Raw genomic sequence first — 13,456 nt, 5'->3', positions numbered from 1 at the left:
AGACCTCTCCAAGTACCGTGAGGTAAATTACTTCACAAAACACATCTGAATTGTTGGAATTGACAACCAATGAAAATGTTACTTTCATTTTCTACTTTTATTACCTGACATTTGATTGGTTATATACCTGTATATATATAAAGGGAGAGAAGGAAACACAGCCATTTTGACTACTACTTCTTGTTGTACCTCCTATTTCAATAGCTTCAAAAAACTTCAACTTCTTTGTGAAGGTAAGTTATAATTTAATATATTGTGCACTATAACTTAATATAGTAGACTTTTTCTGCTAGATATACACTATCCCTCTGTAGTAGTAATGTATTTAGATAGACTTCTCTGTTATAGTTATGAATGGAGTAAGGCTTGTCTTGGTTAAATCACATACACTTTTTTATAGTCCTATTTCCACTCTCATACTATACACTGCCAAAAGATAAATTCACTGATAAAAACTGCCTATCTAAAATTAATCCCAACAGTGCCCTATCTCTACTAATATATATTTTTTTAATCCAAATTTCAGGCAAAATGGAAGGCGAGCAGCAAGTTTCTTTTGAGATGGACCTGCAAGAGAGCAGCCAGGAATTAATTGAACAAATTGACATGGAATTTATGGATGAAAGCTTGGATAATGAACTGCTGCAATGTGTCCAAGCAGTAGATGTCCTCCTTGCAAATGAGGACATTTTGCAACCTCACAGATTGCAAACAATATTTCAAGAAAATAATGACATTTCAGACACTGAAATGTTAGAAAGTTTAATAAATTATGAAAAAGAATCAAAATAAAAAAACACTTTAAAAAAAAGAAAACAAAAAAAAACAAGAAAAACAACAAACAATTAACATACAGTATTAGAAAAGTCTTTCATTCTTTTATCCATAAAGTTCGCTGCCCAGAACGCTTTCCGGTTCGCGAACTTGGCGCTTACCACGCAAAAAAAAATTTTTTTTTTTTTTTTTTGGACCCTCCTAGGCCCTTTTAAAACCTCCACATAAAACCTAGGGGGTCAACGAGGATCTACTATGCCCCCTTATGGTAATTTCCCCCTTTGTTTTGGCCTCCTCTTGTCTCTCGATCCTACCGAGAGACAAGATGGCGGCCGCTCCGGACTGTTTAGAATGTTGACAGACACCGGAGGGCCAATCAGCTTCGCATCGCAAAGTTCCGATACGCGAAAGGTTCGCTAACCGGATCGCTGCCCGGAGCGCTGTTACAGATATATATCTTGATTTAAACGTTAATTTTCATTCTTTTATCCATAAAGGTCGCTGCCCAGAACGCTTTCCGGTTCGCGAACTTGGCGCTTACCACGCAAAAAAAAGAATTTTTTTTTTTTTTTTGGACCCTCCTAGGCCCTTTTAAAACCTCCACATAAAACCTAGGGGGTCAACGAGGATCTACTATGCCCCCTTATGGTAATTTCCCCCTTTGTTTTGGCCTCCTCTTGTCTCTCGATCCTACCGAGAGACAAGATGGCGGCCGCTCCGGACTGTTTAGAATGTTGACAGACACCGGAGGGCCAATCAGCTTCGCATCGCAAAGTTCCGATACGCGAAAGGTTCGCTAACAGGATCGCTGCCCGGAGCGCTGTTACAGATATATATCTTGATTTAAACGTTAATTTCTCAAAATCCACTGAAGCACATATATTGAGACCTAGCAAAGGCACATCGGGCTAACAGTCCCTACAATTTTGCCAAGTTTCGTGAAAATCCATTCAGCCGTTAGGGCTAAAAGTGAGTCCAACCGCCCTATGGAAATTAACATGGGAAAAAGGCGTTTTGGGACCCCCCTTTTTTCTCGGCCCCCCCTCCACAAAACCCCCCCAAATTTTCAAGGGCTGCTCAGAAACAAAATGTGCCATTTTCCTGAAAATTTCAGCCAATTCCGTCCACAAACGCAAAAGTTATTAGGCATAGAATTTTCAGAAATCCCATAGGGAAAAAATCCTAACTATATATACCTACTGGCGACCGCCAGTAGGTAATATATATATATATATATATATATATATATATATATATATATATATATATATATATATATATATATATATATATATATATATATATATATATATATACATATATATATTACCTACTGGCGTTCGCCAGTAGGTAGTTATGGTTAGGATCTTGTTTCTATTCAAATAGCGTGTTTTCTTTTTCCAATATCTTTGGCGCCGTTTGACAAATCTTCGTGAAATTTTCAAAATTATTGGTCTGCTCTGGTCAGCCCCTATCTTCAAAGTTTAGGGGTGATTCGTCAAGCGGGGGCCCGAGAAAAAAGGGGGGTCCCAAAACGCGTTTTCCCCATGTTAAATTCTATAGGAAAAATTGCAACAGGCTACAGCCCGAACTGCTGAACGGAATTACGCCAAATTTGGAAAAAAGGTAGCCTTTGATTCAGAAAGAGCCCTTCTTTTAAATGGTGTAAATCAGTTCAGTAGTTCCTGAGAAATTTAAAAATGAAAAATATCGATTTCTAAGCACCGAGGAGGTCTTGCGACTCCTTCCGAGCACGAGCTAACTTCTGATTGGCTGCCAACTCTCCAAACCTGGAAGTGTTGGCAGACATCTTGTGATTCTGTAGAACTGAGTCACAAGAAAACAGAAAAAAGAGGTTAATAACAATAAAAGGTGGCATGATAGAAACACCCTGACCCCTAGGCCTGCTTAGGGGGTGCCACAAGGACCGCCAGGGCCACAAAAGGCATGTTTTAAAAAGAATCAGCCGAATTCGTGCTGGGGTCGCAAATCCGGACGAAAGTTTTTAAAAAAACAAAGCGCGGGCTTCCACGCTTCGCTGTTTTTAAGCCAGGTCCAGGGGGCACTGAAAAAAAGATGCGTGGGGTGTCCAAATCCATCACACGCTGCCCTGTTCACCGCCATCTCCTGGGGCTTCATTTATGAGTTGTGGGAAGCAGGCAGCCCCCCGCAGCCCCGGGAACCACCACCTACCCTGGGCTCTTAATTTAATTTTTTTTAAATGTGTGGGGGCTGTCTCAATCCCCCCACGCTGCCCCGGGTACCGCCACCTCCCCGGGGCTTTATTTATGAGTTGGGGGGCACGATCCCCCTCAGCCCTGGGGACCGCCAGCTCCTTGGGGCTCAGTTTGAAAAAAATAAACAAATGTGTGAGGAGGGCACGAGCCCCCCGCAATCCCCGGGGACCACCACCTCCCCAGGGCACTGTATACTTGAATTTGGGAGTCTGTTATGGACCCCAAGCCCCGTGGACCACCACCTCCCAAGGCCTTCAAACACAAGAGGGGTTCCACTCAGCCCCCCTCCTGGAGCCCTCGATGGCCCTGGGGATCACCACCCCCCAGTGCCCACCCCGGGACACTGTTGTTTGCTATGGTGGGGACACAAGTGGACTTCATTGTCCAAGCAGCAGTGCACCTGGCGGGCTAGTTGGCCACCAGGGACCTTTAGGATTCAAGGGGACTTAATAGGGATGTGAGAGTTAAAAATAGCACTTATAAAACCTTAGAAAAATAACTTAATAAATATGGGATTGGACACATTATAATTAGAAATTTTCGTTTAAAAAACAATTGAAATTTACTGAAAAAAACATAGGTTTCAGGCACTTTATAGTTAGAAATTAGCATTTAAAACACCTTAGGAAATCACTGAAAAAAACATAGGTTTCAGGAATGTTATAGTTAGTTGGACATTTCACTCTTACAAAACCATAGAAATGTTGCGGTTATAGTTTAGCTAACTATAACTCGCGCCCCCGCAGAGCACTGCTGAAGACGTCACACATTACATCATTCATGACATGGTCAGTGACATCACTGATGACATACACATACACATATACATACCACTCTAGTCAGGGCACAGGAGTTACACACCAAGATAACCCCTGCTTACCCCCTTGGTAGCTTGGCACGAGCAGTCAGGCTTATCCCGGAGGCAATGTGTAAAGCGTTTGCGCAACACACACACACACAGCAGCAACACACTAGGCACACCACAAAAAGGAACTCCACACAAAGTTATATATAAAAATAGCCTTTGTATTACCATAAACACATTAGATCATAATCACACATATACACTGTGCCAACGGGCACTGTGCAGAATTTACAGGAGGATTATTTACACATGACAGGGCCATGGGGCCACTGTCAGAATCAGTAACCAATGGAAAAAGGTAGGAACACACTACGCAATACTAGTCCCCCTAGGCTTAGGTCACGCAGGGAACCATAAACTGACTAGTATAAACTATACTAGGCAAAACAACCTCCTAATCATAAATCACATTTAGAGGTATAAAACAGGATGCATGAATGCATTACACATAAATCACATTAGGCAATTATCATCATGAATACAGTATGCCATCACCTTGCGCAAGAATCAGAGAAGTTATTGACCCCAGGCCACCTGGCCTTCCATGGAGCTCAAATGCCCTTTGTCCACTAAGTCAGGGCTGCTGCCTAGGCAGTGAAAGGCAAGGGTGCACCACTGCGCAAACCTAAATATAGCAGCTGCCCACTACTTGCTGGGCAGCTGTGAATCTCAAATGCAAGGCCTCAACGTAGCAGTTGGCACTAAGTGCTGCGCCGCTCTACAGGAAAAGATGGGGCAAAGGAGTGCGTCTCACTCCTGAGTCCAAGACATGTCCCCTAAAATAACGCAAGGCCTAAACGGTGCAGCTGCCCACTACTTGCTGGGCAGCTGTATAATCACCAAGGTGGGCACTGGCACTCATCGTGACCAAGAACATTGCAGCTGCCTTCTTGCAAGTGGGGCAGCTGTGAAAAATGGCCACACAAACAGCCTGGACCCCTCTGGGCCCTAGTAGAAGCAGTATGCCATTGTTGGAGCCATCTAGGCTCTGGGGATCGTTGTGCCCCCTGTTGGAGCTCTCTGGCTCTTAAAAGGAATCTACCAAGGATGTTGGAGCAGCCCCTAATGGCGGCGCCGCTGTCGAGGTCAGCCCTACACTGGAGCACTAACAAAGGTAAAGGGCGGCACCACTGGCCCTTGGGACACCCACTGGGGCCCTTTAATCAACCGTGCTCCCAACATTGGAGCAGCCCCCTAACAGGCAGGGGCTGCTCAGCACATAGGTGGGGACTCGGTTTCCTGACTAGCACCAGCGGCGATCTAGAAACAGAGGACAGCCTTTGCCCTACTCACTGGGGCTGGGTTTGGGTGTTCCTGCACTGGGGCCATCTCCTCTACAGGCGGTCTACTCTAGTTCACAAAGTGGAGGCTCCATGATCTTCTGGCTTTTTGCCAGCACGGGATGGGCTCCCGCCTTGCTCGGGCTTCAGGTGCGTTCCCCAGCACGGGGTAGTCTCCACACCGTGAGGCTCTTCGCTAGCACAGGAGTTCCGTGGGTCCACCTGCATTCTTCCTGTTGGCTTCTGCCGAGGACCCGTCCTCTTTTGGGTCACGTCAGGTAGTCCACGGCTCCCGCAGGCTCCCTCTCATGTCTTGCCTCCTTCCTTGGCAGCGTGGGGGAGCGGAAATGACACCGCAGGGCCCGCCTATTGTCAGGCACAAAGCTTCCTGATCGCTCGGGCCTGGCTGTGAATCTCTTCTGGGTGGCGATGTGGGGTAGGCACCCGATCATCATTTAAATAAGGAAGGCAGGGTAGGCACCCGCTAGAATCAAGTATAAGCGGGGTGGGCACCCATGGTAAAAGGTGAATATAGCGGGGTGGGCACCCGCTCCCTCTTAAAAATCAAAAGTCGGCAATTGCAGTAGAAAATGCGGGGTGGGCTCCCGCGCCGTAGATAAGGAGCATTGCGGGGGAATCTCCACGCCGGGGATTCCCCTTTCCAAATGATCGCAGCCTCATGCTGTAAGCCCTCAGCAGTCCTCCTGGGCCAAAATACTGCGCTCCTAAGGCCAGCAGTGAAGAAGGGAGCGCTCTGGCTAGCACTGAAGAGCCAAGCCCTCTTCACAAGAAAGGAAAAGTTCAGGGAAAGTCTTGCAGAATGCAGGGGGGACAAAGGCTGGGCCCAGGGGCCAGCTCACAGGGCCCTCCAGCAGGGAGGCAGTCCCCAGTGGCAGGTCCTCCTGGCACCCAGCAGCAGCAGCAGCAGGCACCCCTCAAGTCAGGTACAAGAAAACACATACATGGTGTCACAGCCACTTTTTATGCACACATTTCCTTTGTCTCAACTGTAGGGCAAGGGAAGAACCAGTTACAACTGGTTCTGGAGCACTTTGTTTTGCTCATCTCCTCTCCCTCTTCACAGGACAGGTAGGGACATCAGACGCATAACAGGGGGCGGAGCCAGCATGGTAAAGGGAAGGCACAGCCCTATTCAGGTCCCAGGTGCAACTCCTCCCTCCCATCTACATGCAGATCTCTCTGTTCACCATCGGGCAGACCCATCCTGGCTTCTGGAGCCAAGCACACCAACCAGCCCCTGTCACTCACAAGCCAGACAGTCAAATCACATTCACTGCACATAGAAAAGCCAACTTCTAAAAGTGGCACTTCTCCACTAGTCACATTAAATCGGTGCACACAGTCGCGCAGCATTTAATCTCACGAGTTTGCACATACCAAACTCGCCTCTGCACTCCTCTCACATCAGGAACTACCATGGACACACATACCCCCCATGCAATCCTATGGGATGGCAGGCCAATCTCACCACATGCACTCAGAGAGTGCACGCACTTTACACTGGGACACAGTATTAAAGTGCGCAGAAGCCAAAAACAACTAACACCAGGTCACATTTAGAAGCAAAAGGTTTAGGGGTAAACCTGCCAAAAGGGCCAAGTCCAATATATATATATATATATATATATATATATATATATATATATAGATATATATATGTTAGAAAGGGCTCCCGACCAGCGTTTTTTCAGGAACCACACAAATGACTCGCACTCCAGGGTCTGTGTTTCAATTGCGTTTAATGGCGACGCGTTTCTTCCAAAGCCAACCATATGTAAACACAATCACCATTTTATACAACAAACAGTGCTCCATAAGTTAAGGAAACTGAGGTAGGACTTCTTTGTCTCTCCAGACTACATTTCAATTGAACTACAAGTGAGGTAGAAGACAGACTGTGCAAAAAACGGTCTCAAGTGAAAAATAATTATTTACAAAATTTATTCATACATCTAAGGTGCAAATAAAATGCAAATAAAATGCGCATTTGTGAGATGAAGAAAGAATGTTTGAAATTAAGGTTAAAGGCAGCATGATAATTAGAACATACACGGTCATTAAGCTCCTTATGTTCAGACAGTACATGATTCATGTAAATATCAAATTCAATGCTGGCATTTAGATATTACATATGTGGAGAAAAAATATCATCTCAAATTATTTGCACCACAGTTTCTGAGACCACTTAGAGTGTATCACAGTTGTCTGTCCAATTCGCATCTGCCCCTGTATATCGTAAGATGGAGCTGAAATTGACAACATCGGTAAGGGTTATCTCATCACGGCCGAGTGGCCAATTCACAACAACGTTAAGGGTTATATCATCACGGCCAAGTGGCCAACTCATGGTACAAGATATATTTCAGAGTGGTAGTCTTGTAGTTACAAAGACTTAAGCAGTAAGTCCTCCACTCCTCTAAGGTGGGGTAGGAAAACACCCCAAAATCCATAACGGGAATTTCCAACGTTATGCCAGAGCTATTCAATACAAACTAAAAAAGTAAAAAAAGAGTTAAAGGGTGAGAGGGTACTGAAATACTTCTTTCAGCCCTGTGAACTACAAAAAGTGAACCCTGTGTTGCCTGAAATACTTGCCTAGCCAGACATGTCAGAGACAGACACAATGGTGTGATTGTGAAAAAGTAAAATAAATGGTATTTACAAAGGTACCCTCATTTGGACAGGGAAAAATTCATTCTCATTGTATAAGAGTAACAAAGTTCAAAATCAGACATTCAGACGGATTTGGCAAAGTTAGTTACTATGATCCCATATTTGGGTTCAGGGGTAATGATGAAATTAACCCATCTGTGTCAGAGAGAGCCCTCTCTGCACAGAATAACAGTTAGTGAGGGAAGGGGGGACAAACGCAGACGCCCAAAATGAGGGATCTGGGTAACAGAGGTATATAGGACACAGGTTGAACTGGTGCAGTATAAAGGCAGATCTTTCGGCTCAACATAAGGTTTCAGCCAATGTGCACGTACAGTTCTTCATCCTCGTTCAGGCCAAAGGGGTTCCTCGAATCCAGGTGGATGATATAGCGGGATTCCAGGACACGTAGTTGTTTAAGGCGATTACCCCCTCTGGGGTTTGCTGGGACCCTGTCAATACCAAAAAAGGAAAATTGGTTAACATCACTGTTGTGGACACGCAACCAATGTCCTGCAGTAGCATAGGACATATCAACATTTCTGATAGCTCGCATGTGCTCCAGGATTCTCTTTTTTATCGGGAAGATGGTACTACCCACATAGAGCTTTGAACATGGGCACAAAATTGCATATACACAGTGATCAGTGTTACAGTTCATAAATTTGCCTATACTTTCAGTTTTTCCCGTAGGGAGTAAATAGGACTTCACATTTTTACTGGTGACACAGGCTTTACATTTGCCACATTTGTAGAACCCTTTTTGTTCTTTGAGCCAGTACCCCTTCTTCACAGGACCCTCAAAGTAACTCCTGACAAGCATGTCTCGAAGAGACCGTGCCTTTCTATAGGTAACCTGTGGTGAACTATTGACCAGTTTACCAATAGTTGGATCACTTTTTACAATGTGCCAATGTTTTTTAAGAATACCTCGTACACTGCCTGCTTCAACATTGTATGTTGTTATCATCCTCACGTTACTAGACCCAGAATTATCGGGATGTTTACTAACCCTCTTGGTTAGAAGTGATGCCCTGTTCCTCGATTTCACTTTTTCTCTGGCTGTCATAAGTGTCTGGTCTGAGTAACCCCTGACTCTGAACCTTTGAATCATACTGTCCTGTGCCTTTTCAAAGTTATCCTTGGAGCTGCAGTTTCTTTTTGCCCTTAAAATTTCTCCATATGGGATGCTATCTTTTAAGCTGTTTGGATGGTGGCTTCTGGCATGTAAAATGCTGTTCCCGGAAGTGGGTTTCCTGTAAAGGTCTGTTTCAATCACCCCTTCAACTACCCTGACTGTGACATCCAAAAAGTCCATCTCTAAGGGATCCACCTTACTTGTGAATCTAAGATTCACATCATTTTTATTGTTGTTAAGAAGGAATTTGTTTAGGTCAGATCTTGTACCATCCCAAATCAGAAAGATGTCATCTATGTACCTGGTGTAAAATACAATATGACGGGTTATATCAACATTGTCCTCAGACCATAGAATTTGTTCCTCCCACCATCCCATCAACATACATGCAAAACTAGGAGCAAAACAACTCCCCATAGCCGTCCCAACTTCCTGTTTGTACCAGGTGTTTTCAAACAGGAAGAAGTTGTTGGTAAGACAAAATTCCAGCATTTCCAAAAGCATTTCCGTTTGGTTAAGATAGAATATTGACCGGTCCCTCATATAGTGTCTGCAAGCCTTCAGACCATCACTGTGTTTAATGCACGTGTACAGAGAGACCACGTCAATCGTAACCATACAGTAGCTGTCCTCCCATCTGATACCCTCAATCTTGGAGATAAAATCAGTGCTGTCTCTACAAAATGAGGGAAGATTCAAAACATAAGGAAAAAGAAAAGTGTCCAGAAAAATAGAAGTGTTTTCAAGGAGACTACCATTTGCCGATACTATTGGCCTTCCAGGTGGGTCATCCTTGTCCTTGTGGACCTTGGGTAGCATATAAAAACAGGGGGAAATCGGATGTTGTACATGCAGGAACCTGAACTCAGATTCAGCTAACAGATTCCTGCCTCTCCAATTTCTCAACTTGTCATGGTAAGTAGAGACACTCATCATGTATTCCTCCCTGTTCGCCCTTCTGTAATTGCCTGACAGCTCTAGTTGTTTTCTGGCTTCCTGTCTGTACAGGTTAATGTCCCACAAAACAACGTTGCCACCCTTGTCTGAGGGTTTAATTATGAGGCTTCGATCCCCATTAAGGGTTTTTAGAGCTTCCCTTTGCTGTGGTGTCAAGTTGTTGGCATGCCTATTCTTGCTCTTCTCCCACAGGACAAGAAGATCCCTATTGACAATATCGTGGAAGGTTTCCAGGTTGTCATGGGGAGTGGTGGGGTTGAAAGTGGATTTGGGTCTATGGTTCGTGACACTTCTACCTCCCAGTGTTAATCCCATCCTGTCCAAAATTTCCTCATCATCCAAACCACTCACATCTTCCCCACACAACTCAAATGCACTTGCCAAGCTGTCAACATCCTGTATTTGTAAAACTTTTGACACCTGTGTGCTCCAAATGGTATCATTACTTCTATGTTCTAAAACACGTTTCTTCTTTAGTGAGAACATTTTCATCAATTTTAATTTACGGACAAAAAGGAAAACATCAATCCTGGTTTTGCTGTAATCGAAGTTGGCTGTAGGGCAGAAAGTCAAGCCCAACTCCAAGACCGATTTTTCAGCCTCAGTAAAAACGTGGGAGGAAATGTTAACAATAGTCAAGTTGGGCTCACCCATCATTGTTGCTTGTTCTGTCGTTGCGTTTTCCCATGCGACATTGCTCCTCTTGTGCTGTTTCCCCCCACGCCTTGTTGTCTTCCTCTTGCGGATATATATATATCCAAAAACCAACTCTTCTCGAAAGAATTGCAGCGGAGGCCAGAGGGGGTTCCAAAGGAATTTCTTTATTACTCAGGTGCACAGAGATAATTGGGCGGATGCATTTCGGCGAGTTGAGCCTTCTTCAGCGCCTTTCCCCACGAGTTCCTGAGCACAAATGTTCATCACAGTCCTGCAAGCTCTGTATTTGGGCTAGCGACATGAGACTCCTCCCCCAGCTCATTCAGCTCCCCTGTCGGAGTCCCGCTGTACTGTAAGCAGACTCCAACTCCCAGCATGCATCATGATCATGCTGCTGCGCCGGTGGAGTGGGGTGCGGTTCTGGATAGCAAATACTGGTTCAAATGTCTTTTTTCATCTGCAGGTATGGTTGGTCGGATTTCCTGGGAGTGCTCCGTTGTTACAAAGAGTTCCTCCGGTCCCCTCGGGCTGTCAAAACCGAACAGATAGGAAAGGCGATGTGCAGGGACAGCCACGTAGCCACACGACGTCCTAGTGGAGGTAAAATACCTCGCTCCGCACTCATTTCCCCAATGTCTCGGTGGACTCCGGATTTGCCGATCCCTCGGCGCAATGATCACTGCCCAGCAGCAGGTTGCCAGTCTGTATCCGGGTCACTTTTGATGACAGGGCCATCCGTATGCGCTCCTGGCTTGGCGCAAATAAATCCAAAAACCCACTCTTCTCGAAAGAATTGCAGCGGAGGCCAGAAGGGGTTCCAAAGGAATTTCTTTATTACTCAGGTGCACAGAGATAATTGGGCGGATGCATTTCGGCGAGTTGAGCCTTCTTCAGCGCCCTTCCCCACGAGTTCCTGAGCACAAATGTTCACCACAGTCCTGCAAGCTCTGTATTTGGGCTAGCGACATGACACTTCTCCCCCAGCTCATTCAGCTCACCTGTCGGAGTCCCGCTGTACTGTAAACAGACTCCAACTCCCAGCATGCATCATGATCATGCTGCTGGGCCGGTGGTGTGGGGTGCGGTTCTGGATAGCAAATACTGGTTCAAATGTCTTTTTTCATCTGCAGGTATGATTGGTCGGATTTCCTGGGAGTGCTCCGTTGTTACAAAGAGTTCCTCCAGTCCCCTCGGGCTGTCAAAACCGAACAGATAGGAAAGGCGATGTGCAGGGACAGCCACATAGCCACATGACGTCCTAGTGGAGGTAAAATACCTCGCTCCGAACTCATTTCCCCAATGTCTCGGTGGACTCCGGATTTGCCGATCCCTCGGCGCAATGATCACTGCCAAGCAGCTGGTTGCCAGTCTGTATCCGGGTCACTTTTGATGACAGGGCCATCCGTATGCGCTCCTGGCTTGGCGCAAATATATCCAAAAAAATATATATTACTTCAAATCTTCTAGCCCTCTGGTTCCCTTCTGGCAGAAGTTACGGCACAGCAGCAAGTAAGTTTTTCAAAAGTTTTATTTTTTACACACCATGTGCAAGATAGGACGGCCTACGCGTTTTCGGCTTCTGCAGCCTTCCACTGGACCATAGAGTCCCTGATGTCTAGACCTTCTTAAAATACTTAGTGAGCGTGCCCTTTTTCCCTTCCCATTGCTCCTCTAGACAGTCAACCTTGTTTACAAATTATGGCCAAAAGGTATGCGCGATTTTCTTGAGTGAAAAGATTCTAACTCAAATTTCAAATGATATTTACAGTAAAGTACACATATATAATTATAATTGAGTTTGAATTAAATCGTACTGATTTAATTGTACACAGCATGCATTTTAACTCTAATTAGAGTTATTTCATTCATCGTAAAGTACTTGTTGATCACCATTCCAAATTAAAGTAATTAGTTATTATCCATTCTATCACTTCTTTTATCCTTTCAACAGTTGATAGATTGGTTTTTCCATTGTCAGTCCCACTATGTACACTATTTATAATCATTTACAGAACTTCCCAAATTCTCAGTCCATTGATATACTTTTTGCAACTTGTTTCTTACATCTATGTATATTTCTCCTGTACTTCCTAGTACGATTTCATTTTGTTAGTAACTTGGTCATTTCTGTAAAGTACCAAAATCTATTCTCATGGGATGTACTTCCAAAGTATCCTATTATGGGTGATATAATCCTCATTCGTTTATATATATTTACAAATTTCATGTTATGATATTTATATGAATTGAGTTATTCTTTTATATTTGTCTTTTGTAGGTACATAGTTTATAATGTTCAAAAGGGAAACTGGTAATGTCAACTTTTGCGATCAATGGCTCTTGCAGCTGTTATGTTTCGTTACCACTCAAGTTTGATGGGTTAGTTGAGTCACTCTTTTCTGAGATATTTACACTTATATACATTTAGCTAATTGATATTGGAAATCCATGTCTCACTTCTCTGAATTATTCATTTTCAAAGTCTTATAGTCCATTTACAGATGTACATACAGTTCTGCATCTTGGTTATGTCCCTAAGGGTGCTCCGTTCCCATTCCCAGGATCATCCTGGATTCCAGTTTGCGAGGTTGCATAGTGCGATCACCCCCTCTCTGTGATTGTTTACTAATCTTTATCCTTGAGTATTTTAATTGGCTGCAATCACTCAGATGGTATTCCTAGAAGTGTTTTGCCATCGGGTAATTGGGGTCCTTATTCTTAATCACACATAGGTGTTGGAGTATTCTTAGTTTCAATTTATTGATGGTACTTCCTATTTAGGACTTCCCACATGGGCATGAAAGTCTACAGACTACATATTTCGATTCACATGTAATGTGATCCACAATTTTTTTCAGACCTGCCATTCTGTAAT

General features: G+C 44.3%; 1 protein-coding gene across 1 annotated transcript in view; it reads left to right on the top strand.

Annotated features, from left to right (window-relative positions):
- The window catches only part of LOC147663275 (zona pellucida-like domain-containing protein 1), a gene marked incomplete at its 5' end in the record, with an annotated part of 327,843 nt that extends 314,976 nt beyond the window's left edge, over positions 1-12,867 (top strand). The window contains one exon of the mRNA XM_086950566.1: positions 12,860-12,867. Coding sequence (XP_086806692.1) covers positions 12,860-12,867 — 8 coding nt within the window. The remainder of the gene's footprint in view (positions 1-12,859) is intronic.
- Between the last annotated feature and the right edge of the window lie 589 nt (positions 12,868-13,456).

The sequence above is a fragment of the Lissotriton vulgaris genome, unplaced genomic scaffold (genome assembly GCF_964263255.1).
Source record: "Lissotriton vulgaris unplaced genomic scaffold, aLisVul1.2 SCAFFOLD_2307, whole genome shotgun sequence".
NCBI lineage: Eukaryota > Metazoa > Chordata > Amphibia > Caudata > Salamandridae > Lissotriton > Lissotriton vulgaris.
The sequence above is the reverse complement of the archived record's forward strand: the minus strand, read 5'-3'. Positions and strand labels throughout refer to the sequence as shown.